Source organism: Myotis nattereri (genome assembly GCF_964212035.1).
Source record: "Myotis nattereri genome assembly, chromosome: 15".
Lineage (NCBI taxonomy): Eukaryota > Metazoa > Chordata > Mammalia > Chiroptera > Vespertilionidae > Myotis > Myotis nattereri.
In genome coordinates, this window is record NC_138090.1 from 49,811,739 (window position 1) to 49,839,366 (window position 27,628).

Here is a 27,628-nt window from a genome sequence, read left to right on the forward strand (position 1 = left end):
GCCATCCCCCAGGGGGCCAGTGCACTGTGACCCCTCCTCCCGCCTGCCCACTGTCCTATTTATGGTAACTGCTCGTGATCTTCAAACTGGGGCGTCCAAGATCGCCCTGGAGTGTGGGAAGGAAAAGGGAACTTGTTTGTTTTTATTTAAAAAATACGTCCTGACTGGTTTGGCTCAGTGGATAGAGCGTCGGCCTGCGGACTCAAGGGTCCCAGGTTCGATTCCGGTCAGGGGCATGTACCTTGGTTGTGGGCACATTCCCAGTGTGGAGTGTGCAGGAGGCAGCTGATCGATGTTTCTGGCTCTCTGTCCCTCTCCCTTCCTCTCTGTGGAAAACCAATAAAATATATTTAAAAAAAATAAAAAAAATAAAAAATACGATTGCGCCCTAACCGGTTTGGCTCAGTGGATAGAGTGTCAGCCTGCGGACTGAAGGGTCCCAGGTTCGATTCCTGTCAAGGGCATGTACCTTGGTTGCGGGCACATCCCCAGTAGGGAGTGTGCAGGAGGCAGCTGATTGATGTTTCTCTCTCATCAATGATTCTAACTCTTTATCCCTCTCCCTTCCTCTCTGTAAAAAAAATCAATAATATATATATATATATATATATATATATATATATATATATATATATATATTATTGCCCTAGCTAGTTTGGCTCAGTGGATAGAGCGTTGGCCTGTCGAATGAAGAGTCCTGGGTTGGATTCTGGTCAAGGCCACATGCCTGGGTTATGGACTTGGTCCCCAGCAGGGGGATGCAGTAGGCAGTTGATCAATGATTCTGTCATCACTGATGTTTCTTTCTCTCTCTCCCTCTCTGCAATCAATAAAAATATATTTTAAAATAATGACATAAATAAAAAAACACAACTATTGCCCTAGCTGGTTTGGCTCAGTGGACAGAGATCGGCTTGCAGACCAGAGTCCCAGGTTTGATTCTGGTCAAGGCCATGTACCCTGGTTGCAGGCTCTTTCCCGGCTCTGTCCCTGGTCAGGGCTCATGCAGGAGACAACCAATCGATGCGTTTTTCTTTTCTTTTCTTTTTTATATGTTATTGATTTTTTACAGAGAGGAAGGGAGAGAGATAGTCAGAAACATTGATGAGAGAGAAACATCGATCAGCCGCCTCCTGCACATCCCCCACTGGGGATGTGCCCGCAACCCAGGTACATGCCCTTCACCGGAATCGAACCTGGGACCTTTCAGTCCGCAGGCCGATGCTCTATCCACTGAGCTAAACCGGTTTTGGCTGATGCGTTTCTTTCACACCGATGTTTCTCTCTCTCTCTTCCACTCTCCCTAAAAAAAAAAAAAAAAAAAAAAAAAAAAAAAAAAAAAAAAAAAAATCAATGGAAAAATATCCTCGGATGAGGATTAACAAAAAACAAAAACTAAAAAATACAACTATAAGCAAGCAGGTAGGCTTTACTGATGTTTAATATACGAAATAGTAGGTATATTATATACACTGGAAGTGCAAGCTCAGGAAAATATTTGTTCTATCGATCGTGTGGCCCAGGCCAGCCACCTCCTTGGAGACAGAGAAACACTTTCATTTTTGTAACCCCAAAGGCCGTATCAGGATCAGGTAAGTGCAGGGGCTCCACAAATGGACGCTGAAATACACACTACTCCTTCCTTTCCGGGGACTCAAGGCCTCTCCCTCTCTCCTTCCTTCTGGTGGAGGAGTCAGCTCGGATCACAGATGGGTCAGGGCTCACAGACCGCATGAAGGGCCTCTGCCTCTGCCGCAGGGGGCGGGGCTTTGGAGAAGCAAGTGGGGCTGCGGGGGCTGCCTCCTCCGGTTCCCCTCCCTCTGCTGTGGCTTCTGCTCAGACGGGACACTAGTCTTCAGGAGCTCAAGGTCGTCAAAGGAATGAATGACTCACGATCAAGGCTGGGGAAGTGGACCGACTCTCCAGAACAAGCCCTGGCACTCCTTAGCCTCACGGCTCGGGGGGCACGGCTGAGGGAGGCTGGAGTGGGGGCAGGGGCGGGCACAGACCGGAATCTGAACATCACCCAACCTGGCCTCTTGGTCAACAGCTGCAGACACCTGTGACCCTGAGGGATGGGGACAGGTGACATTTATGTGTCTTCTACGCTGTAACCCAGAACGACACACTTCACAGGTTCCGTGTCCTGTCCTCCCGCCACCAGCGTCAGAGGAACCCGCAACTTGGGTGTGTGTAGTGAGGACGCCGTGTCCTGCTCAGTGTGGCTTGTTTCTGAGCTCGTCTTCTGGAACCTGCTCCTTTTACCCAGCTTTCTCCCTTTAAGCTATCCACAGGAACAGCACAGCTTACTTTCTGTTCCACAATGAATTTTATTTTATTTAGGAAAGCGACATACAGTCCTGGGTACGTCCGAGTGCAGCGCGTGGGAAGACAGGAAAGACACTGGGCTGCCGCGGGCTGGCTTCTGCCTCTGGACCGGGCCTCACTGGCTGACAGGGCTGCTTCGGCGTCGGGAACACTTGGCAGAACCCAGTCTGTGGCTGCCTCTGCCGTCTCAGCAGGCGTTTTGTGGATTAACGTTTTATGCCGGGTTTCATCTCCATTGTTCACTCATTTGATAAATATGACAGGGATTGTGCTGAGGACACAAAGGGGAACAAGAAACACTCCCTGCCCACAGGGGCTCACAATCTAACGGTGAGGCACAGAAGCAAACAGTCGGCACAATACAGAGCGGCAAGTCTGTGCAAGCTCACCGTGGTGCGGGCACGGCAGGACGCCCCCTGACACGGCTGTGGGGTGGCCTAACATTGAGACCAGGAAGCCGAGGAGGTGTGTCTGCCGGGCAACACAGAGACCCCCCGGCCCAAGTCTGACCCTTCTGTCAACACCTTGTTCAAGTCCCTCATCTACCTGCTCCGTCTCCTCTTGGGAAGTTCATTACCTCACGGCCTGTTCTAGGCACAAGTCACTTTGCACAGGTGGCTAGTTTCCACATGTGCACCTTACCCCAGGCTGCTGTCTCCCCGAGAACCAAGTCTTTTTACCCGGCACCTATGACTACGTGGTAGATAGAGAGGCTGCCCAGGGAACCGGGCTGGGAGGCAGACGGCTCTAACGTGAGTGGGCACTTCTCCAGCACTTGGCTGGAGTGACGATGAGGAAGGCTGCAGTGGGTGAAAAGGGCCTGGGCCCTGGCCGGTGTGGCTCAGTTGGTTGAGTGCTGTCCTGTGCACCGAAAGGTTGCAGGTTTGATTCCCAGTCAGGGCACATACCCGTGGTTGTGGGTTTGATCCCCAGTTGGGGTGTGTGCAGGAGGCAACGGATGGATGCTTCGCTCTCACATCAAAGTGTGGGGGTTTTTTCTTCCTCTCTCTCTCTCCCTTCCTTCCTCTTTCTAAAAATCAATAAAAATATATTTAAAAAAAGAAAAAAAGAAAAGGGTCTGGGATAAACAAAAAAGTTATACAGAGAAAGCATACCTACTAGGCTGCTGCCCGGACTACAACACTCGGAATACTTCTACTGATAAATGCAAAAACTCAGACCACAAACAGTTCTCTCGGCTGCACAGCTGTTTGAAAGAAACAATCAAACAGTATTTCATTGCAAACAAAAGCTAGACAGTAACCGCACACTCCCCCACTGAACACTCTGGGAACCTGCGGCCCTGCGGCCGGCCCCGGGCTCAGTCAAACGTGATCCGGAAGCTGCGCTCCTGCTCCTTGCGTCGCCCCTCGCACACCTTGGTCACCTCCTCCACCTTCCTCTGCAGCAGGGCCGAGTTCTGGTCGATCCACTGCAGGGAGTCCATGTGTGCGTTGAGGATCTTGCAGATCTGCTGCAGCGGGTCGCTGGTGTCGGCGGGGCCCCCGGACGTGTTCAGGTGCTCGATGATGTCCTTGAGGTCCTGGGCCATGCGCTTCAGCTGTGCGTCGATGTTCTCGGCCAGCTTGTAGGTCTTCTCGCGCTCCTCGTCGGCGTGCTGCAGGTAGACGGTCCCGCTCTGCTCCTTGACGGACTCCTCCAGAGGGCTCAGCAGGTCCTCCAGCTCCTTCTGCTGCGACAGGATGAAGTCCAGCTCTTGGTCCAGCCTCTTCTGGTCCAGCTTCACCTTCTCCACCTCGCGGTGGAGGGCGGTGATCTTCTCCCCGTTCTCGATCAGCGTGCGGTCCCAGGCGTTGACCTGGGTGGCCTGCTGCAGGAAGTGCCGCTCCTGGTCCTCCAGCTCCAGGCTCCACTTGTTGATCAGACTCTCCAGCTGGGCATAGGTCATCACGGGACTGGTGGACACCCCAGTGGCTGCACTGGGGCCAGACGGAACGGTTATGGCAGTGGGCGCATTGCTGGGGATCCCAGCTGGTGCCAGGGGTTTTAGATTCAAGGAGAAGCTGCTGGTGCTGGTGGTGGTGGCGGCGGTGGATGTCGCTGTGGATGTGGTGGGAGCTGCTCCAGGACCCTTTAGGCTGAAGCCCAGCATTCCAGGCCCAGACGTTCCAGCCGTGGTTGCTGGGGTCCCAAGGGAGAGCCCGGTGGCAGCAGACGAGGTCGGAGCAGTAGCTAGCGAAGCAAAGAGTGTGGGTCCAGCACTGGTGGTGGCAGCAGTGGGTGCGGGAGCAGCTGGCTGTGTGGTTCCTGCTCCAGCGGCTGCCGGTGTGGCCGGAGTGAAGGCCAACCCAGCAAGTGTCGTGGGCTGGGCCGAACTCCCCATGGAGCCAATACTGAAACTGGAGGTCCCCCCAGCCTGGGTCGTGCCTCCACCTGTGAACGAGAAGCCCCCGGGTGTGGTGGATGGAGCAGAAGAGGTGGCGGTGGAGCCAAACACAAAGCCGGTGGGTGCTGTGCCCTGGCTGGAGGTGACGGCGCTGGAGATGGCGTTGGTGAGGGTGCTGCTACCGAGCCCGAAGCCAGTGGGCTGGGCTGTGGCTGGGGTGGCAGCTGCATTGCCCAAGTTTAGCTTTGGGGTGCTGATCCCTAAGGAAAACCCAGTGCCTCCAGTAGCAGGAGTTGTGGTTCCAAAACTGAATCCTGAGGTCTGTGTTGCTGGCGCTTGGGTAGGGAGTGAGAACAGGCTGGTAGAAGGGGTGCTCGCAGTGGGCTGGGAGGGAGCCCCAAAATTAAACCCGCCAGTGCCAGGCGTAGAGAAAGAAAACCCGGTGGCAGGGGTGGTTGTTGCTGTCTTTGCAGTGCCAAATGTGAACCCGCCTGTGGGGGCCCCAGTGCCTCCAAAATTAAACCCGCTCATGGCTCCAGACTCCGGTGGCAACAGCTACTCCAGCTCCCAAAGCAAATCGTCAGCGTCGTCCGCAACCTTGGGAAATTTTTAAAGCAGAGGAAGTGACATGGTCAGATGGCAGTTTTGGAAAGGCAACCTCACTGGCACGGGCGCGGTTTGGAGAGCGGCGGGGACGGACAGTCCTAATGAGGCCGCTCTCCTCTTCCTGACCGGCCCTAAGTCAGCTAGCAAAGGCGGAGCAGCAGCTCGGCGCTGGGAGAGAGAGTGCTTGGGACCTGCGTGTGCTCAGCAGAGCAGGAGCCCCACGGCCATGGGGAGTCCAAGGGCAGGCACCTGAACTGACCCCAGTCCCCGAGGAGGCAGCCAGATTCCAGGAGCTTCTCGGGACCCGAAGCACACCCAGCTCCACCTGTAGGATCTGCTCCCCAGGGTTCCCTGCTGCGGCCGGAAGCGGGGAGAGGAAGTGGGTAGAGCGTGCCTCCTTGAGCGGCCTGATGGACCTCAAGAAACAGGCCCTGGAAAGCTGAGCTCTATGGTGGGGCTCCATCCATGCGCATCCCTCATCATTTAGGAGGACAGAGGGCCTGTTGGAGCAACCCCCACCTTCCTTCTAACTAAGGGGCGGGCATGAAACCCAAGGGCTCAATCAGAGGGCTTGAAGGCGCAGTCCTTCAGCTGGTCAATGATTCTCTCTCATCATGGATGTTTTTCTCTCTCTCTCTCTCCCTCCCATGCTGGCACCCAGCTCTCCTCTCTGAAAGAAAAAGAAAGAAAGAAAAAAGAACAAATGCAGTTGGGAAGCAGAAAGTGTCTGATGAAAGTGAGGCGTGACTTTGTGACTCCTTAGCGCTCCAAACTCTACCAAGGGACAGCAAACCTCTCTGAGGCTCAGTTCCCTCAGCGGGAAAGCGGGGCAGCAGCTACTGCGCTCAAGTGTGGCGAACGGTTGGGCACTAGTTAGGGCGCTCACTGCCGCTGCTGCCAGGCACAGGCACAGGCCCACATTTCCACTCCGGGGAGAGCCCCTGGGGCTGGGGAGGGAGGACTGTGCAGTGAGGGGATAACTCAGCAGCAGGGGCTGTGAGCACCCAGCTGTGAAGAAATTCTCGTGAAGAAGACATGTGGGCTGTGGCTGACCTCAGGTTTAATATGAATTCACGGTCCAGCTGCCACGGCTCAGCGGGCCCTCTGGCTGCAGGATGAGCACCAGTTCCAACGCGGAGACGGGATTTCCCGGCAGCTAACCGCAGCCCCAGCAGCTGTGTGTGCCCAGCCCTGTGCTACCCACACCCTCAGCTGGGCCCTCAGATAACTTCCCAGTCTTCCTACTGGGAGGCTGAGAAGCTGGCCCCAGGGCACAGATGGGGAAGAGGCTCAGGTTACAGTAATTTGTCAGTCCTCACCCCACTGTAGCTGCCCCTCCCCAACTCCCACCTCGCCCCCTGCCTTCCTCCAAGAACCCTATTTTTTTTTTTTTTTTTTTTTGGCCAGGTCTCTCCTCCACACAGCCATGTGCTTCTGGAGAGAGGACCCCTCGGCCGCCCATGCTGCTGGTGGGTCTGCTCAGTGTAAGCAGATCTCAATAGGCTGCCCATGAGCAGCTCCTGGGAGCATTCCAAAGGTACACGGGCCCTGGCTGGGTAGCTCAGTTGGTTAGAGCATCATCCCGCTACACCAAGGTTGTGGGTTACATCTCCAGGTAGGGGACATACACGAAGCAACCAATGAATGCATAAACAAGTGGGACAACAAATCAATCCCCTCCCTCCCTCTCTCTCTCTCTCAATTCAATTAAAAAAAAAAATATCCAACGCTGCCAGATTAATGATAAATGTCATTCTGGGGCAGGATCCTGGCCTTGACATTTTTACAAAGCTCTTCTGGGGGCTTCAGAGCAAGGCCTCTTTACCCTCAGGAGGCCACAGCAAGTGTCTGAGGCCCCAAGCACGCTGGCACCCAGCCCTTCTTGCGTGAGCGCACACACCTGTCACTGCAGAGCCACCTCAAGCCGGGTTGGTTGTTAGCAGCCACCCACATGTCTCAGTTCCTCAGCCCCTGAGAGCTTTAGCTATTAATAAGTTGCAGCTAAAGTTCTCCCGAAGAGCATTTATACAAAGGTCTTTGCTTTTTATACTATTAAAAAACTGCAAAAAAACAGTCTTCTACAGGGGCTTGTGGTTTGCCATTTATCAAATGGGTCATTTGTTTCCAACATCCCAGCTGCCAGGGATCTACTAACAATGGCACACCACGCATGGGTCCCGCCTGTCTATGTGTTTAAGATGCCTTATTGCTCACTTGCTCCCGAAAACAGGTCCATTTGGGGCAGGTTCACTTTACAGACTAGGAGAGTGAGGCCCAGAGAGGTTACTAAGCCTTGGCCCCCTCTTCAGGGCAGCCAGAGACATGGCAAACATCAGCTTCAATCCCAGGACTGCAGGCAGGGCAGCCAGGGCTGGGTCGCACGTGGGAGCAGGGCCAAGGCTCTCTGGCCCCGGTTCCAGGAAGCACACGCCTAAGCTGAGTGTTGGAGGATGTGGGACCAACCAGAAGATGGGGAGGAAGGGCTGGTGAAAGTGGCTGAAACAGGTGTGCTTCTGGGGCGCTAAATGATTGTGCGGCTGGAGGGAGCGTGTGCAGTAAAGGGTTACTCAGCAGGCCCGAGCTGTCCACACCTTGCACGTTCCAAACAAAGGACTGGCCCTTGATGGGCTCCTGGGAGGGAACCTCTAAACCTGTGGTTCTCAACCTTCCTAATGCTGCGACCCTTTAATACAGCTCCTCATGTTGTGGTGACCCCCAACCGTAAAATTATTTTTGTTGCTACTTCATAATTGTAATGTTGCTACTGTTATGAATCGTCATGTAAATATCTGATACGCAGGATATCTTTTCATTGTGACAAATTGGACATAATTAAAACATAGTGATTAATCACAAAAACAATATGTAATTAGATATGTGTTTTCCGATGGTCTTAGGCAACCCCTGCGAAAGGGTCGTTCGACTCCCAAAGGGGTTACGACCCACAGGTTGAGAACAGCTGCTCTAAACCCTTAGAGCAAGCATGTCAAACTTGAGGCCGGTGGGCTGCAAGCCTCATTTATTTAAATGAGGCATGTGACTCGCTGGCCACGAGTTTGACATGGTTGCCTTAGAGTGTCCTGCCTGATAGAGAGTGTCTTTAAGATGGGGCATTGGGCCCTGACTGGTTTGGCTCAGTGGATAGAGCGTCAGACTGCGGACTCAAGGGTCCCAGGATCAATTCCAGTCAAGGGCGTGTACCTTGGTTGCGGGCACATCCCAGTGTGGGGTGTGCAGGAGGCAGCTGATCGATGTTTCTCTCTCATAGATGTTTCTAACTCTCGATACCTCTCCCTTCCTCTCTGTAAAAAAATCAATAAAACAAATCTTTAAAATTAAAAAAAAAAAAAAAAAAAAAAGATGCGGCATTGGGCCACACAGTATCAGTTTGACCTTTGCAGGGGTAGGACACTGAGTAAAAAATGTGACAGACTTTTAATAAAAAGCCTGGACAGCAAGGCTTGCCGTGTGTGGTCACACATCGTTGCTGGGAGCGTTAAGCGCTGCCTGTGTGACCCCCCTGGAAGAGACAACGCAAGCTGGTGCCTGGTCTCTCCTGGATTCTGCCTTGCGGTGCCTTTTCCCTGGGCTGATTCTTTTTTTTTTGTTTTTTTAAATATATTTTATTGATTTTTTACAGAGAGGAAGGGAGAGGGAAAGAGAGTTAGAAACATCGATGAGAGAGAAACATCCATCAGCTGCCTCCTGCACGCCAACCCTGGGGATGTGCCCGCAACCAAGGTACATGCCCTTGACCGGAATCGAACCTGGGACCCTTCAGTCCGCAGGCTGACGCTCTATCCCCTGAGCCAAACCAGTTAGGGCTCTGGGCTGATTCTCACTGTAACTACGAGTCTAACCGCTGTGCTGAGTTCTGAGTCCTTCTGGTGAATCACCGAATCTGAGGGTGGTCTGGGGACCCCTGACAATGTGCTGTGATACGAGGGGAAGAGAAAATGTATAAGTTTTTATCCAAATAAAATAAAGTGATGAGGGTCTGCAGGGTGTGTCCCAGTTAACAAAGGCATCGACAACTAGGATTCTGGGAATTTCCCACAAGTGCAGCTGACACACTGTTATGAGCTGACGCAGGCTTCCCACTCACCACAGTGGCGAGTTTTCCTAAAAGAGAAGCTGACGGTGCTCGGGGAAAGCGGGAGGAACAGAAACTGGGCGCGTGCCTAGGCCGGGCAGAACCGCCGCGGCCGTCTGCAGTTCACCCAGGATGAACCCGAGGCCACGAGCAGGGACTTCCTTGAGGTCACTAATGGAATTGGGCAGAGCCTGTCCCATGCTGCCCAAGTTTTTTCAAACCAGATCTCCTTGCCTCCCCAGCCCAGGGAAGTCAGAAAGGCCCACCTGGGATTCCAACCTACACACAACCCACCCCTGGCTGAGCACCAGGGTTCTCTGCGGTCACCTCCAGCTTCACCCAGGTCCACTCACCTTCTCTATCTTTAGTTCTTTTGCCACTAAACTCCTGACTTTAGTATCTACTCAGCCCTACTCTGTACAATCATAACATAAAGAGAAAAAGAGGCCCATCCCCCAAGGTGAGATTATAGAGAGTAAACAAATTCTTTACAGTAGAACATTCATTCATTCAAAAAATATTTGGGAGCACCCGCTATGTACAAGCACCGCTCAAGGCCCTGGAAACATGGCTGTGAACGAGACAGAGGGGACCCTGTTGTCATGGAGCTTACAGCCCAGCAGACAGAAAAACAACAATCGTTCAAATAAGTCACCATCGTGTTGTACGGTCTATGCACAAGGAACGAGAGAAAGCAGAGCATGGAAGGGGACTGGGGGCACCGGTTCTGGGTGAGGGGTTAACCAGGCTGGGACTTTCCCTCCCCCCCATACCAATCCCTCTCCTCAGGTATCTGGAACAGGGGTGTTTGGGAACAAAAATGGGAGGACATCAGCCTTGGACCAAGAGGAAATAAAGGATTAAGAAGGACAGGGGCCCTGGCCACTGTGGCTCGGTTGGTGAGTGTGGTCCCCTGCACCAAAGGGTCATCGGTTTGAATCCTGGCTGCGGCACAAGCCTGTATAAAGGGCACCGGCTGCACCACACCGAGCAGGGAACAGGCTCAGAGAGAACATGACTTCTCCAAGGTCAAGACCTCAAGTTCTGCCTGGGGCAGGGGAGGAGGAGGTGGCAGAATTAAGTCTTTTTGTTGTTGTTTTTTTAACCTTCACCCAAGTATATTTTTTCCATTACTTTCTAGAAGAGAGTGAAAGGGAGGAGGAAGGAGGAGGGAGAGAGAAAAACACCTACATGATGTGAGAGGCACACATCGACTGATTGCTTCCCATATGTACCCCTATTGGGCAACCGAGGTACGTGCCTTTGACTGGGAATCACAGGCCGACACTCTAACCATTGAGAAACTCAGCCAGGGCAGAATGAAGTCTTAAAGATGGAATGAGGTTCTCTGGGCAGACAGATGCGGAGGGGGTGACACACACAGGCCAGCTTCTGTACAATCGTGGTTGGAGCAGCAGGCTGAGGGAGGGGGGGGGGGCTGGGGCCTGGCTAGTCCATCTCCTGAAGACAAAGCCATGATGCTTCCCTTCCTGACCCCACTGCTGCCCTTCATCGGCTCCCCCTCAGAAGCTTGAGTGACCCTCCCCCATGAGGCTCATCCACTGGGGCCCAGAGAGCTGCTGCCCCCGTTCCCGCCCCCTTCCTTTATTGCAGAAATGCTGCTTCACTGGGTGCAGCAAGGAGTCCTGGCTTGATTCCGAGGGCTCCTGGATGGGGTCCAGGACTATGAATCCAGGTCTGCTAGTCCACTGATGGGTGGGATGGGGCTGTGGCAGCAGGCCTGTAGCTGTCATTAGTAAGCCCTGTGGACTTCTGTGTGCCTGAGGGCAGGGGCCTTTGCCTGTCCTTCTCTGTCAGTCACCTGGCAAGACACAGCCTATCAGCCTGAGCCCCTGCTTCTCTGCTCTTGGCCCTGGGAGCTCAGATTCTAGGTTCATCCCCATGCCTCAGTCTCCCAAACAAAAACAAAAACAAAAACAAAAAAAGGGCCAGAGCTCGTGAATCATATGGTCTTTGTGAAGAGGAAATGGTCCGATCCCTGTCAGGTGCCTATTTTATTAGCACGTGCCTGTGCATCCTTAGAGCCCAGGAAATGTCAACTTATTAATGAAAGTTCTGGGGAGTGACTGGAGCAAATGCCCCTGGCATTCTGCCCACGGCCAGCTGGTGGAGCTGCTGACAGCGTTGGTGCCCAGGAAGGACAGGCACTGGCTCTGTGTGAACCTTCCCCCATGGAATTAGCTATTTACCGATAATACAATAAGCAACGAACGGCTTGCTAACCAGATCTCAGCCAAGGCAGCGTCCTTTCCAGGCCACAGAGACAGTAACACAAAGGCCGGGACAGGACTGTGCTGATTTTTTATTTGTTTGTTTAATATTTTTATTGATTTTAGAGAGGAAGGGAGAGGGAGAGATAGAAACATCAATGATGAGAATCATTGATAAGCTGCCTCCTGCACACCCCCTACTGGGGATAGAGCCTGCAACCCAGGCATGTGCCCTTGACTGGAATAGAGCCTGGGACCCTTCAGTCTACCAGCTGACGCTCTATCCACTGAGCCAAACAGGCTAGGGCTGATTTATGTTTTGAAAGACTCACCCAGGCTGCTGGGAGATGGGGGGGAGTCTCTGGAGGGAGCTGGTGGTGGCCTGGACTCTTGTGTCCAGTTCTTAGACATCCATTCTGCCGGGTGAGCATGGCCAGCTCCGGTAGCAGCTGCACAGAGCCAGAGAGGGCAGAGCCACATCAGCGGCACGGACACCTCAGTGCACGGCTCCGTGCGAAGGCCATCTCCTTCCACAGTACAAGGTCTCCCCAACAGGAAGGTGGGATGGAGGCGCGCACCTGGGACTCCAGTCCTAACTCCCCCCGGCCTGCTCCTCCCCCAGGACCAGCACACACCAACCTCCCAGGTCTAACTGACTTGCGGTAAGTATTAGGGACCCGTGTGGAGACAAAGAGGAGGTGCTCCTCAGGGGGAGGGGCCATGGAAAGCCTCACTGCCTGTCATGCTACCCGTCTTTTCTCCAGGCCAAATCCCATGAAGGGATCCCTCCAGGTTTACCGCACGTCTGGGTGTTTACTGTTTAAACGCCTAAATGTTACTGCAAACTAGCTGCCAAGGAGGCTCATCCCACGTGTTCCATTTCACAGCCACCCAATGCCTCGGTGGTGGCTATTTTAAAAATGAAAACTGAATTCTTTTTGTGAAGAGGCAGTTTGTTCATATGGTTCTACATTCAAAAGGTACAACAGGGAACACCACGGTCTCCACCCGCCCCCTGTCCCCACCGTCACCAGCTCTCTTCCCCGGAGACAAGCTGTTCGGTTTCTTGTGCCTCTTTCCCAGAGGTTTTCAGTGTCTCTAAGCAAATGCCCAGTTTGCACTCTCCCCCTTTTGTACACAAAAGGCTGCACGCCGGATGCACTGTTCTTTTTCTCACTCACTAGATTCTGGAAATCACTGTAAGCAGGTGCACGCTCCTGCTCCGACGGAGACGGAGGGGGAAGCAAGCTCTCCGGGGGGAGCCAACCTGGCCAGGCACCGGCACTGCCTGCTGCCTCAAGCTGCTGCCTAAATGCTTCCTGGACTCATCCTTCTCCTTTTCTCTCCCTTGAAAATACGATCTCTTCCCCAAGAAGTCATTTCACATCTAATTAGCAATTACATTCTCCTTTCTGCTCCCGAGGCCTGGAATTGTACCCAAAGGAGCTCAGGTGGTGGGACAAACAGCAATTTTCCCCACAGGGATAACCAATCAGGTAAGACATGCACAGAAAAGTTAAAAACCAGAAGAGTAGATCTGAAGGAAGATTCTAGAACTACCACTCTGAAATCCAATGTCTTGTTTATTGTCTGTTTCCACATCAGAATGTCAGCTCCACCAGAGGCAGGATTGTTGTGTTTTCACTGCTGTATCCCAGGGTCTGTACTAGTTGCTGGCCATCACAGTTAAATGCTTATCAATGGAATAAGTGGGCCCTGGGGTTGCTTTATACTAGGTACCATATATATATTATTGATTTCAGAGAGGAAGGGAGCGGGAGAGACAGACAGAAGCATCAATGAGAAAGAATCATTGATCGGCTGCTTCCTGCACACCCCCTACTGGAGAACTGAGCCCACAACCCGGGCATGTGACTTGAATAGAACAGCGAATTCCTGGTTCAAAGGCCAACACTCAACCACTGAGCCACACTGGGCATGTACTAGGTACTACTTTAAGTGCTTTTCGTGTACTAATTGGTTTAGCTCTCACTCCTCCCACCATGAGGTACCATTCGCATCTCCCTTTCCAGTTAAGTAACTTGTCCAACATCAACATACATGTCAAAGTCAGGATGAAGAAGACAAGGCCTTGGCCCGGATGGGGTTTCGGGTCCAGTCCTGGTCAGGGCATATACAAAAAGCAACCAACGAATACATAAGTGGAACAACACATCGAGGTTTCTCTCAAAAATAAAATTAACAACAACAACAAAAGACGTGGAGAGAGGCTAAGGCACAAGCACACCTGCTGAGAGAACCGCACACACATGTGCTCCCTTCCCAGCCGCTCTCCTGTAATCCACACCAATGGCCCAGGGGAGAGGCAGTGATGTCAGTGGGGGAGGGAGGGAAAGGTCCTGGCCAGGTTGTGGCAGAGACAGTTACCATGGAGACGGTTTCTCTGGGAACCAGGAGAAAGCCCCCAGAGGTGGGGACAGGGTGGCTTAGATTCTGAGAACAGAAGCAACCACAGCCTCTACCTGTCCCTGGGCGTCACCCACACGCTAAGGTTCCAGGACTTTCTGTGCTGGGCCGTTGGCAGTGCTTTACCTGCACAGCTCACGACCTTACGAAGTGGGAGCCGTTAGTGTTCCCATCTTCCAGATGAGCAAAGTGAAGTTCAGAGAACTTAGGTAACTTGCCCAAAGGGGCACAGGTAGTTAGGACTGGCCCCAGAGCCGAGCTGGGGCCTCAGGAGCCTCTCCAATGTGACATTTTCCACACATCATGTGCCATGTCTGGTACCCCTTTCCCATTCTCTAATGACACCCCAGGCCACCTCTATCACCATCCATGCTAGTTTAGGTCTCATTCTGGATCCAGTTCAGGGCTGTCTGCCTTCTCCAGCTTCTGGCTTGGAGTGAAGAGGGGGGACATCAGCTGCTCTTTCCTGTCTACCCCACCCCCTCAGGAATTCGTTCCTGCTCTGGGCGGGCGTGGGCAGAAGGGCAAAGGACTCTTGAACTAACCAGGCCGAGGCGCAGGTCTCTGCTGACTACTGACCCCCAATGTTCTCCACGCCTGTGGAGGGGGCACTTGGGGGACCCTGGGTGCCTGCGAGGTTTACCTGCTGTGGTTTCCTGCCTCCGTCTCCACCTCCCTCTTGTTTCCCTCAGCTCCCACTGTGACTGGCCACCCCAGGGGGTGTTGGCTGGGTTCAGGCTCTGCTTCCCTCTACCCCTCCCCCCTGCTGGGAAGGATGAACACACTGCTGTGAGGAAGGGAAGGGCAGCCCTGCCAGTCTGGCCCTGGTGCTCTCCTGTGGAATGGGGGCCATCACTTCACAAAGCACCACCGGCAAGGCCACTCTGATCGTGCTGGACCGAACAAAAACCTGACAGACAAAAACATGAACATTGTTCAAAGCACAAAAATGATCAAACGCTGATGGCTGCTTCTTAACTAACCACGGTGCCACGTTACCCTCTGGAGAAGATCAAAATACTCAGTGATGACTTGTCCCTGCTTCCCTGATCCCTCCCAGTCACCTAACCCAGCCCGGCTCCTATAAACCCTAACACCCCCTTCCTCAGCCACCTCACAGATCCCTGTGGTGGGCGGCCTCCCTGGCTATAGGCGCAAGAGACTCAAGTTGTTCAAGTCTATGTGTTCCTGGTGGCCTCTGGAACAGGTGGGGTACGAAGACACCAGCCCCTTTAGCAGGCACTGACTCCCCAGGACGTTCCTCTAGAGAGCTCCTTCCCTGCGCCCCACAAACACTGCCCTCCAGACTCTGTGGGTCTGGGCTGAGTCTGACCAGAACTGCGCCTTTTCAATTTTGGCTAGTCCAGCAGAGAGGGCTGAGACCCAGGACTGGGAGGAGGATTCCGTTCCTTCTGCTCTCTGCTACGAGCAGGGAGAACTGCAGGCCTGGGGTGCGGGAAACCACTGAGCACAAGGGTCAGGGAGGGCCCACAGCCTGAGCTATCTATCCACGCTGTGGTTTGTTGGTGTTTCTCTGAATCACTTGCCAACCTTTTAAAATGTGGATCTTGCAGAAAAACCTGGGTTTCCAACTTCTGTGAAATCAGAAGTGCTTCACCAGGCGGCTGGCATTGCTGCCCAGCAAGATGAGCCGCCCCGAGCAGCACCTGCTCCGTTCGGGTGGTCCAGGGCTGCGCCGGCCGGCCCGACACAGGCCTGCTGACTGAGCCAGCGCCATTTTAGGCTTTTTCACATATTATCCCGACTGTCCCCACTTTACTATGAGGCAACAGCAAAAAGGGGGCACGGTGTCCTGCTGGAGGCCAAACAGTGGCAAGTGATGACACCCCAAGCTCCAGGACACTGTGCTGTCAATTCCTTCAGCTGTGCTTTCCTGTGGTCCCCGTGGGCCTGTAAGGGAGGGGGCGCCCCAGTGCTGGCCCTAGTGTGTGTCTTCCAGGTGAGGAAACTGAGGCTCCAAGAGGGGAGGTGAGGTAGGCTGGACAATGGCCCCCCCCAAAGATGTTCACACCCGAACCCCCAGAACCTGTGAATAAGTGACCCCACGTGGCAAAAGGCACCCTGCTGCTGTGATTGAAACAAGGGTCTTGTGATGGAGACATCCTGGATGATCTGGGCGGCCCTAGGTAATCACAGGGGTCTCTGGAAAAGGGGCAAGAAGATCAAAGGAAAACTAGGAGATGTCACGATGGAAGCAGAGGCTGGAGGGATGAGAAGAGGGGCGATGAGCCAGGGAATGCAGGTGGCCTCCAGCACCTGGAAAAGGCCAGGAAACGGGTTCTCCCTGGAGCTTCTAGAAGGAACACAGTCCTGCCGACCATTTTATACTTTTGGTCCCTGAAACTCAAAGGAACTAAATGTGTGTTATTTTAAGCCACTACAGTTTGTGGCAATTTCTTAGAGCAGTGAGCACAGAAGCTAATACAGAAGAACACTGAAGGTGACACAGAGGGTGCAGTGTGGGCCTAACTAGGTTCTAAGAGCTTGGCTACCTCTGCCGAGGAAGGAGTAGCAGGAGTGAGGGCCGGGAAGGGGCTCGGAGGACTCTGAGCCGAGAGGCCACGCGGCAGACCTGTGCCCCGAGCTGCCCTTTCCCCTAGTGAGCTGGCCTTGGCCTTCCTGCCCTTGTTTGCCAGGACGCCCACCTCCAACTCTGCCCCCGCGGCCTGCATAACCCAGATACCTGCCCTAGTGCCCCTTCAGGGACAACGGTACTGAACTCCCCAGCCTCTGTGCATGAGCCACTCATTTAAAAGTGAACTGATGCCGCCCCGGCGGGGTGGTTCCGTTGGTTGGAGTGTCATCGCATACACCAAAGGTTTGTGGGTTCGATTCCCGGTTGGGGTGCACATGGGAGGCAACTGATTGATGTTCTCTCACAATGATGTTTCTCTCTCTAAAAGTAAAGGTTATCCCCCTCCCCCAAAGTGAACTGATGCCTACAGCAGCACAGGGCTGGGGGTAGGGAGGATGACCTTGCCTTCTAAGCGCTCAGGGAAACAGTCACGTACACAAACATTGTCTGGGAGGCAGCCATGAAAACAGAACAAAGTGTGATGGGGGTAGGAAGAGAAACAAACATACAGAGATCCTTGAATTATTAAGTGCTGCTGGTTTTACCTACATCGCTCCACACAATCCTCCTGGCACCCCACGCCTTAGAGAGAAATAACTAATGTTCATAACTAGGCAGGCCCCGTTCTAGCAATTTCACACACATTTATCGATTCCCTTACAACCACCCTAAGAGGTGGGTCCTCTTACCCCACATTATGGATGAAACTGTGCCACAGGGAGAAGATGCCACTTGCTGAGGGTCACAGAGGCTGGCACTGAGATGTGAACCCAGCAGGCTGGCTCCAGAGCCCTCGTTCTGACCCACTTTGCAGGAGGTGGCTGAGGCTCAGGATCGGAACCTGGGTCCAGCTGATGCAAACTCGGTGGGTGCCCTTCCCATCATGCCAGCCTGTCTCCTGAACTGCGAGACCAGTGAGGGTTGCTGCAATAGCACAGGTGAGGGCCTCCTCTAGGGCACGGGAGATGGGGAGAGGCAACTGAGCAGCAGCAAACTAGAGGCGAAGGGCCAGGCCTGGTGGCCTCCCAGCAGGCTATGCCCGGGACTGGGGGTCAGATCTGAGAGGAGCAGACAGATTCTCCCTGGGGCGTGCAGCCCTGGAAGCTGTGAAGTGTTGGGAGGCCTGGGCTCTAACTAGCAGTGTGATTGTATAAACGCCTTTCACCTCCTGGGGCCTCAGTCTTTTAAGACAGTGGGTTAGCCGCTATGACCTGAGGCTCCTCTCGCGCTTGCTTCTCAGATTCTCAGGGTTCTGCACAGGTGGCTGCTCCCCCTCCCCCACCCTCCCCTGCTGCGCTGGTGCCTCTCCGCTAATCAGGAGCTTGTTGCCAGGTGGCCTGAGGCCCCCGGAGAATCCCTCCACTCCGCCTCCCACCAAAGAGCCAGGGTGATGCAATCTGCCTGCAACCGTCACCTCACTCCACAAATCTGGTCCTTCCGAACGGAAAAAGAATCCCCCACAGCCCCTCCCATGCCACCAGCCCCAGCTCGAGTAGAAAGGGCTGGGGCACCTGGACCCTGGAGGACTCTTCCAAGCTGGGGGAGGCGGAGGCTTTTGAATCCTGGAGGGGCCACAGGTCCCGTCACGGATGGGCACAAAAGCAGGCTCTGGGTGCCAAGACCGGGGTTCACAGGCAGCCACTAAGGACCCACTGCACATGAGTTAGAATGTGCCTGGAAGGGCTAGGCCGCTAAGGGTGAGAACTGGCACCCACTCAGCATGACTGAGTCAAGATCTTGGGTGGGGCAGTCGGCACCAGGGTTGAACTGGTTGGGATCCAACAGCTGCAGAGAGAAAAGGCACCAGGTCCCTGCCCCAATGTTTTCTCAGTCAGCATACCCTGCACCCAGCCAGCAATATGATTCCCATACAGAGCTAGTTCGTGTCCAGTTATTAAAAAACACCCTAGCCCTAGCTGGTGTGGCTCAGTGGATAAAGCACCGGCCTGTAGACTGAAGGGTCCTGGGTTCGATTCTGGTCAAGGGCACATGCCGGGTTGTGGCCTCGATCCCCAGTGGGGGGCATGCAGGAGGCAGCCAATCAATGATTCTATCATTGATGTTTCTACCTCTCTCCTTCTCCCTTCCTCTCTGAAATCAATAAAAAATATTTTTTAAAAATCCTATCTGACCATCCTCTCAAAAACCCATAATCCCAGTCTATGAGACGAAACCAAACGGAGGGACTTTCCACAGAATACGCAACTGGCCCTGGTCATGAAAGGCAAGGAAAGGCAGAGAAACTGCTGCAGACCAGAGGAGGCTAAGGAGATGCGAGGACTAAATGTCATATGGCATCTTGGAAGGGATCCTGGGACAAAAAAGTCTTAGGGAACAACCAGTGAAATCACATCAAGTTGAAGTTTAGCTAATAGAAATGTAACAATGGCAACAATGGGGGCCATTAGGGTGTACGAAAACTCTGTACTAGCTTTTAAATTTTAACTTTTTAATTTTTTTATTTTTGCTAATCCTCATCTGAGGATATTTTGCCATTGATTTTTAGAGAGTGGAACGGAGCAGGAGAGATACACAGAGAAGGAAACATGGATGTGAGAGAGACACATCGAGTGCCTCCTGCATGAGCCCCGACCAGGGCTGGGGATTGAACCTGGGTCTCTTCAGTCTACGGGCTGATGTTCTATCCACTGAGCTAAACTGGCTAGGGTTGTTTGTGACGATTATTTTTGTGACTTTTCTATAAACCTAAAATGACTTCCAAATAAAAAGTAAAAAAAAACACAAACAAACAAACACAACAACAACAAAACCTCTACCTAGTCCCAGTGCATAACCTAGAAGTTCTCAGAAGCGCGAGGGTGTGTGTGTGAGGGGGGGATGGGGGGGGGGGGTTGACTGTGTCTCCTCACTGCCAGCAGTCTGTCCAGCACTGCCCTAATGTCCCCGTTATTGCTCAAATCTCTACTGACAAGTGAAAGGAGGTCGGTCCTTAAGTTTCCTTTAAAAGGAAGACCACAGTTTTTGTTATTTTTGTTAATCCTCACCTGAGGATATTTTTTCCATTGATTCAGTGTGGAAGGAAGGAAGGAAGGGGGGAGGGAGGGAGGAAAGGAGGGAGAGGGAAGGAGGGAGGGAGAGAGGGAGGGAGGGAGAGGGAGAGAGAGAGAGAGAGAGAGAGAGAGAGAGAGAGAGAGAGAGAGAGACAGACATTGATTGGTTGCCTCCTGCATGCAGCCCAATGGGGATTCAGGAATTGAACCTGCATCGCAGGTACGTGCCATTGCCTGGGAATTGAACCCAAGACCCTTTGGTGTCCAGGCTGACATTCTATCTACTGAGCTACATTGGCCAGGGCACCAGTTATAGCTTTAAAGCGCTAACTGCTTAGCAATGAAGATAAAACATTCCCACCCCAACAATAATAATAATAGTAACAGCCTCTGTGTGTCAGGCACTAGTCTAAGCACCTGACCTGTATTAACTCATTTAATCCTAACAGACCTGAGTAGTAGATACTGTTAATGCGCCCCCCCCCCCCCCGCCCCAAACCACGAGGAATCTGAGGCACAGGGAAGTATAAGGGAACTCGCCAGTGTCACACAGCTAGTAAAAGTGGGGTGCAACTAGGGTTTGAACCCAAACAACCTGGTTCCAGATCTATGACCTTAACTGCTACTCAGTGATGTCTAGGCGATAATAGCCTCTACCAACTCAAGGGAATATCGAGCAAGTGCTCAGATACTGGCAGAGCGGACAGAAGTGCTCCCGGGAAAGTGGTCAGAGCCCAAGGAATTCCTGCATGTTTAGAGAAGGGGGGGGGGAGGGGAAGCCTGCATGTCTTTACTCCCCACATAACCCTCAGGATTAGGATTAGGGCTCCCCCACTTCTGATTCAGTCCCGTAACTGCCATAAAAGTGATGAAGGCTGAACTCCAGGTGTAACGTCCTGACGTGGACAGATGCAGGGCGGGAAAGAGAAGTTTCTGCCGCAGAGGAAAGACCCACATCCACTCGGGATGGTGGAGGGCCCAGCGCGCAGGGAAGGGAGGGCCAGGACGCTCCCTGTTACAAACGGTGGTACAGATCTCCCTGTTTGGGGCAGGGTTGTGAGACTAACCCAGTGGGGGGCATCTCAGGAAGTCAGGGTGAGAGCAGGGGCAGAACGAATCAAATACCTGGCCCGAGGGCAGTGCTGTGGACAGGGCTACGGGAAGGTGGGCAGTGGACGGTGAAAAGGGTGGAGTGGGGGCGAGGATGCCCAATTCCCTGCACCCGTGGGTCAAGATGGGGCTGAACACCCAACATCTGGAACGGGTGACGGTGGGATGGCTGAAAATTGCCAGCTTAGAGAGAATCACACACAAGAAGGGCTCTCTGAGGCTCTTGCCCTGCCTGGCCTGTGTGGCTCAGTGGGTAGAATGTCGGTCCAGCACCCAAGGGTCCCAGGTTTGATTCCCGGCCCAGGTTGGGACTCGGGTGGGAGGCAATCAGTCCATGTGTCTACCTCACATTGATATTTCTTTAAAAAAATATATATTATTGATTTTTTACAGAGAGGAAGGGAGAGAGCCAGAAACATCGATCAGCTGCCCCCTGCACACTCCCCACTGGGGATGTGCCCGCAACCAAGGTCCATGTCCCCGAGCGAAATCGAACCCGGGACCCTTCAGTCCGCAGGCCGACGCTCTAGCCACTGAGCCAAACCGGCTAGGGCTCACATTGATATTTTTTTCTCTCTTCCTCCTCCCTTCCACGCGCTCTAAAAATCAATGGGAAGAAATAACCTCGGGTCAGGATTAAAACAACAACACGTGTCTCCCCGGGGCGCTTGCCGCGGTGGGGGTAGGGGTGTGGTGAGAGTGGGGGCCCCAGAGTCCCCACTGATAATAAAATACGTCGAACGGACATGTACGAGCTGGGCTCTGTGCGTGGGGCTTCCCGAGCATCAACTTATTTGATTCTCACAAACCACCTCATCAGGCACAGCGACTTATTCTCCTTTTGCAGACAGTTCCCTACCGATTTGAGGCCCGAGGATTTCGGTTATTTTCCCAGGGCCACCGTGGCAGGTCTGTGGCTCACGCGGGACTAAGACACCAGCATGGGGATGGCCGGAAACCCGTGAGGCAAAGGAAGAAACCAGGCCGCTGGATCAAAGGGAGCAGAAGACCGGACCCCAGAGCCTCAGGGAAGGGAGGGCCAGAACCCTCGGGGTCGGAAGAAAAAGGGAGCTGGATCCTAGACCGGAAACAGGAGCGGACCGAACTCTTGGGGTCCGAAGGAGGAAGGGGCCCGAGCCCCGAGAGGAGGAGGGGGCCAGGCCCGCCAGCCTGTTGGGGCCTCGCCGGGGCGGGGCGCGGAAGGATCCGGCGTGCCGTGCTGCGCCGCCCCCGGTATATCTGTCCCCGGTCCCCGGGGCCGCCTCATTCCCCATCCTCAGGTCACGTCAGAACACGATCTCTCCCCACGCTGCCGCGACACCGCCTCCGCCCGCGTAGCCCCGCCATGGCTCTGTAGCCGCGACCCCTCCGTGCCCCCGGCCCGTCTCCGCGCTCACCGCGCCTGCGCGCTCCACTCCCGCCTTCTCTCTTCAGCCGAGGCCGCTGCTGCCTCTCCTTTCCGCCGCCATGGAGTGAGTAACCGCTCGTCCCTCCGGCTCCAACTGCCTTTCCCGCCCTTTCGAAGCTCGCGGCCTTCACGACCAGGCCTGAGAAGGGGGGTGGGGAGTTGAGAGTGAGGGATCACGGTCGCGCAGGCGCAGAAGAGGGAACTCGCGCGTCGGCGCGCTGCCGAGCATGCGCACTCGGCCCAATGGCGGGAAGGGAGCTTTCTTACAGAGAATGTTGGCGTTAAAGACGGCCCGCGTGCGCTTGCGCCGGCGTACTAGCCCCCAGAGAGGGTTTTATTTGTTCTGCGGGAACGAATCTGTCCACGCGCCGTTGCTCATGCGCATTAGCGCACCAGAGCCCGTATTTCCTTGTGAAGGGCTGGCAGTAAGCCGCTGCACATGCGCACTAGCCCCCAGGAGGGCAGAAGCGTGAGCGCCTTGGGACCGTTTCAGGGGCGGAGCATGCGCTTTGGCCATCGGCGAGAACGCCAAGTGTGGATGGGTGGGCGGGGGCATGTGGAAGCTGGTCGCCGTCCCCTCCCCCCTCCCTGCTCCACATTGCTTAGTCGCACAGCACAGCCGCCCTGTTTTTTATTCAGGCGTCTGCTGGGGCGGGTGCTGGTTTAACTTGGGTGGAAAGCGGGGCTTTGAAACACCCTGTTAAGAATGGGGTGGAGCGATCTCTTCCTCCTCCTCCCCCTGTCCTCCCCCTTTCCTCAGAAAAAAGGAAAAAAAAAGAATGGGGTGGAGCTAGGGCCACGGCCGTCGCGAAGGGGTGGGGCTTACCGGAGCCATTGTGAGGGGCGGGGCTAAGCGCACCTTGAGAAGAGGGCGGGGGTTGCGATTGGAGAAAGAGGCGGGGCCTCTGGGGAATCATCGGGGAGGGGCGGGGCTAAGATAAGCAGTGGGCGGGGCTTAGAGGGACACTGGCAGTCGCTGCAGAGTTCTCAAAAGGGGAAGGATGGGATGTGAATGGATAATATTGATGAGGTTGCGGCGGGCACAGGGGGAATTCCCCTGGGAATTGATTTGGAATGGAACCTAAGGGAGGGGGTGGGGTCCTAAAGGAAATGATTGAGAAGGAGGAACGTGACTGGAAGAAAATTCCCCTGGGACTGAGTTCTTTTAAGGTGGAATATTATGGTGTGGGTGGGAGGGGCTAAAGCAGTGGTTCTCAACCTCCCTAATGCCGCGACCCTTTAATACAGTTCCTCATGTTGTGGTGACCCCCGATTTCATTGTTACAGATTGAATATAATTAAAACATACTGATTAATCACAAAAACAATATGTAATGTGTTTTCCGATGGTCTTAGGCGACCCCTGTGAAGGGGTGGCGACCCACAGGTTGAGAACCACTGCACCATGCCCCAACCCATCACATCAGCCAATCATAAACCAGACTCCATGGTTTCTGCCAAATTACTCACAGGAAGGTGGCCCAGAACCCAAGAAGCTAAGCCACGCCCCTGCCCAGACCTCGACAGCTAATGAAGGCCAAGCCCTACTTTAACTGCGCCCTAGAGTGCTAATCTTCTGAAGGAAATTCCCCTGGGAAACCATTAGGTTTCTGTATTGGAAGGATTGAGTTTTGGGATTTTGAAGTCAGGCATAAAGAGAATTCCCTCCCGGCTGGCGTAGCCCAGTGGTTGAGCCTCGACTTATGAACCACGTCAGGGCACATGCCCGGGTTGCGGGTTCCATCCCCAGTGGGGGGCGTGCAAGAGGCAGCCGATCAATGATCCTCTCCCATCATTGATGTTTCTGTCTCTCTCACCCTCTCCCGAACTCTCTGGAATCAATAAAAATATATATATATATATTTTTTAAAAAGAATTCCCTGCCGAAGCCGGTTTGGCTCAGTGGATAGAGCGTCGGCCTGCGGACTGAAGGGTCCCAGGTTCGATTCCGGTCAAGGGCATGTACCTGGGTTGCGGGCATATCCCCAGTGGGAGATGTGCAGGAGGCAGCTGATCGATGTTTCTCTCTCATCGATGTTTCTAACTCTCTATCTCTCTCCCTTCCTCTCTGTAAAAAATCAATAAAATATATTTAAAAAAAAAAAGAATTCCCTTGGGAGTGGGTAGGGCTCAGAGATTTGGGGAAGGGGCAGATTTAGGGTTCGGAGAGGGTGCTGTGTAGCCCCAATCCCAGTTGGAAGCGGGAGGGAGGACCCTGGGGCCATGGGGATGTGGCTTGGTTTCTGTACGAGTGAGACTGGCCTGTGACCCCACCTACTCCTGTCTCACACTTGTAGGTCCTCCACTTTCACCTTGGTGCCTGTCTTCGCCCAGCTGAGCAACCTCCAGAGCCGCCTCCCAGCTGTTGGTGCAGCCTCCTTCATTGCCACCCGTGCCCAGCGCCTGTGCTGCAGCCATGTCACTCCTGGCGACCCTGGGGCTGGAGCTGGACAGGGCCCTGCTCCCAGCTAGCGGGCTGGGCTGGCTCGTCGACTATGGGAAACTCCCCCTGGCCCCTGCCCCCCTGGGCCCCTATGAGGTCCTTGGGGGAGCCCTGGAGGGCGGGCTTCCAGGGGGGGGAGAGCCCCTGACAGGTAAGGGCAAGTGGGGAATGGAGGTGGGGTGAGCTGGGACTTGGGGGGGGGGCAGGGTAGGAGGAGGAAGAATGCATTTATTTATGAATTGGATAAGTCATTATGAGTGCCTGTACTATGTCAGGCCCTGTTTGAAGTGCTGGGGATATAATTGGGAACAAAACTAACATGATCCCTGACCTCCTAGAGCTCACACTCTAGTGGGGAGACAGCCCAGAGGAATAAAATGAGGAAGTTGTGGGATAAGTGGGGAACACTTAGTGAGCTAAAAAAAAAAAAATGACACCGGGACCTAGTTTAGAGTGGGTAGCCAGGAAACCCTGGCCAAGTAGGTACCGATTTGGCTGAGGCCTAAAGGATGGGAAGGAATGAGCCATGATAAGACCCAAGGGAAGAGCTTTTCAGGTGGAGAGAACAGCATATGCGGAGGCCCTGAGGCAGGAATTACTGTATTCATTCGTGTGCCCCAAATACGTGGAACACAGTGGGTCTTCAGTAATGAATGGATTAAAGGTGAAACCGGGTATGCGGGGTCTAGTTTGCTTTTTAGGATAAACTACAGAGTACATCGGGGAAACCACAGATGTAGGCTAATCCGTAGAGAGGATGTTGGAATGGTTGCAGAATGGCTGGTTGACTCTCTTGTTGTTTGGATCATCGGTTGGTTGACTGGTTCATTAATTGGTTGATTGAAAGAGTTGATTGGCCATAACCGGTTTGGCTCAGCGGATAGAGCATTGGCCTGCGGACTGAAAGGTCCCGGGTTCGATTCCGGTCAAGGGCATGTACCTTGGTTGTGGGCACATCCCCAGTGGGGAGTGTGCAGGAGGCAGCTGATCGATGTTTCTCTCTCATCGATATTTCTAACTCTCTATCTCTCTCCCTTCCTCTCTGTAAAAAATCAATAAAATATATTTTAAAAAAAAGAAAAAAGAAAGAGTTGATTGATTGACGGATTCACTTAGTTGATTGGTTGGTCAGTTAGTTCATTGACCAGTCGGTAGACTGATTGGCTCGTTGGAGGGTTTACTCAATGGAGGAGATGAATGAAGCGGGGATGAGTGAGCACCCAGTTGGGTGGGAAACCAGGAACTCAAGGAACTTGTCCTTCTCCACTCCTCCAGGTGATGGCTTCTCGGACTGGATGACTGAGCGGGTTGACTTTACAGCCCTCCTCCCTTTGGAGCCCCCCTTACCCTCAGGTGCCCTCCCCCCACCTTCCCCATCCCCCCCTGACCTGGAAGCCATGGCCTCCCTCCTCAAGAAGGAGCTGGAGCAGATGGAAGACTATTTCCTCGATGGCCCACTTCTCCCACCGCCCTCCCCACCACCACAGCCGCCGCCGCCACCACCACCAGCGCCCTCCCTTCCTCTCCCCCTGCCCACCTTCGACCTCCCTCAGCCCCCTACCCTGGATACCCTCGACCTGCTGGTCATGTACTGCCGCAACGAGGCTGGGCAGGGGGATGCGGGGTTGGGTCCCCTTCCCCCAGCGCAGCAGCCCCCTCCCCCACCTCCACCTTCTCGCCCGGCCCCCTACCCCAATCCTGCCACCACTCGAGGGGACCGCAAGCAAAAGAAGAGAGACCAGAACAAGTCAGCGGCTCTGAGGTACCGCCAGAGGAAGCGGGCAGAGGGGGAGGCCCTGGAGGGGGAGTGCCAAGGGCTGGAGGCGCGGAACCGCGAGCTGAGGGAGAGGGCCGAGTCCGTGGAGCGGGAGATCCAGTACGTCAAGGACCTGCTCATCGAGGTGTACAAGGCTCGGAGCCAGAGGACCCACAGCTGCTAGATGGGCAGGGCTTGGGGCTGTAGGGGGCGCTGGTCTTCACCTCGGTTTCTGGGGCTGAGGTGGGAGGGTCCCTCTGTCATCCCTCTGCCTCTAGCCTCTTTCCATCCCCCCATCTCTCTCCTTTTCTCCTTGTGTCCTTGTCCATTTCTGATTTTGCTCCCGTCTTCCCTCCCCAGAATCATGACACGTCTGGCCTTAGTCACTATCAACACTTCTCAGGTGACAGCTGAGGGACTGGGGCCCCGGGGAGCTCAGGGTCTGTCCAGCAGGGCAGTGAGGCCGGGAAGCTGTGCAGAGTGAGGGCAGATGAAGATGGGAGAGCCCTCTGGGGAAAAGGCAGGGAGGGTTTTAAGATCGACACCCACATCATTAAGCAAAAAAAGCAAGCCAGGTGACCCTGGGAAATACATTGGTGCCGGGAGCCCGTTCACAGAGCCAGTGGCTGTGGGGGCAGATGGGGAGGCCAGCAGGGCGGGTGTGGCCATAGTTGGTGACTGGGTGTTCATTTAGCTCTGGGAGGAAAGCAGTGTTTTGTGAAATTGTTGGGTCGGGGCTCTGTGTAGGTGAGGGAGGACAGGGAGTGATGCTTGGGGGGGTGGGGGGCGTTGTGGTGGAAATAAAATGAAGAATTTCTTCAGTCTGTGTCTGGTCTTTGAGAGAAGTTGGAGAGAGGGCAGTCTTAGGCCAAAGACGGGAATGATGATAATAGAAGTCACAGCCCTGGCCTGGTAGCTCAGTTGGGTAGTGTTATCCGGTACCCCAAGGTTTCGGTTAGATCCCTGGTCAGGATACACACAAGAATCAACCATTGAATGCATAAGTAAGTGGAACAACAAATCGATGTTTCTCTCAAAAAAAATCAAATAAAAATGTACAAAAAGAGAGCCCTGGCCTGTGTTTCTCAGTGGTTAGAGCAACCATCCACACACCAAAGGGTTGAGGGTTCGATTCCCGATTCCCAGCCCAGGCTGCATGCATGGGTTACAGGTTCGATCCCTGACCCCAGTCGCACATTCAGGAGGCATCCAATCGATGTGTCTCTCACATCTATGTTTCTCCCCCTCCCCCCCACCAAATCATCCTCGGGT

General features: G+C 54.0%; 2 protein-coding genes across 2 annotated transcripts; one reads left to right on the forward strand and one right to left on the reverse strand.

The window, feature by feature from the left end:
• Positions 1 to 1,423: 1,423 nt before the first annotated feature.
• On the reverse strand, positions 1,424 to 22,293 carry NUP62 (nucleoporin 62). Its single transcript, XM_081108672.1, has 2 exons — positions 22,147 to 22,293; positions 1,424 to 5,272 (listed from the first exon to the last, which is right to left on the reverse strand). Exon 2 carries the CDS (start codon positions 5,204 to 5,206, stop codon positions 3,650 to 3,652), a length of 1,557 nt encoding a protein of 518 aa, XP_080964798.1. The 5' UTR covers positions 5,207 to 5,272; positions 22,147 to 22,293; the 3' UTR covers positions 1,424 to 3,649.
• Positions 22,086 to 27,628, forward strand: ATF5 (activating transcription factor 5). Its single transcript, XM_081108674.1, has 3 exons — positions 22,086 to 22,221; positions 24,455 to 24,751; positions 25,876 to 27,628. The coding sequence occupies exons 2-3, from the start codon at positions 24,574 to 24,576 to the stop codon at positions 26,538 to 26,540; spliced, it is 843 nt and encodes a 280-aa protein (XP_080964800.1). The 5' UTR covers positions 22,086 to 22,221; positions 24,455 to 24,573; the 3' UTR covers positions 26,541 to 27,628.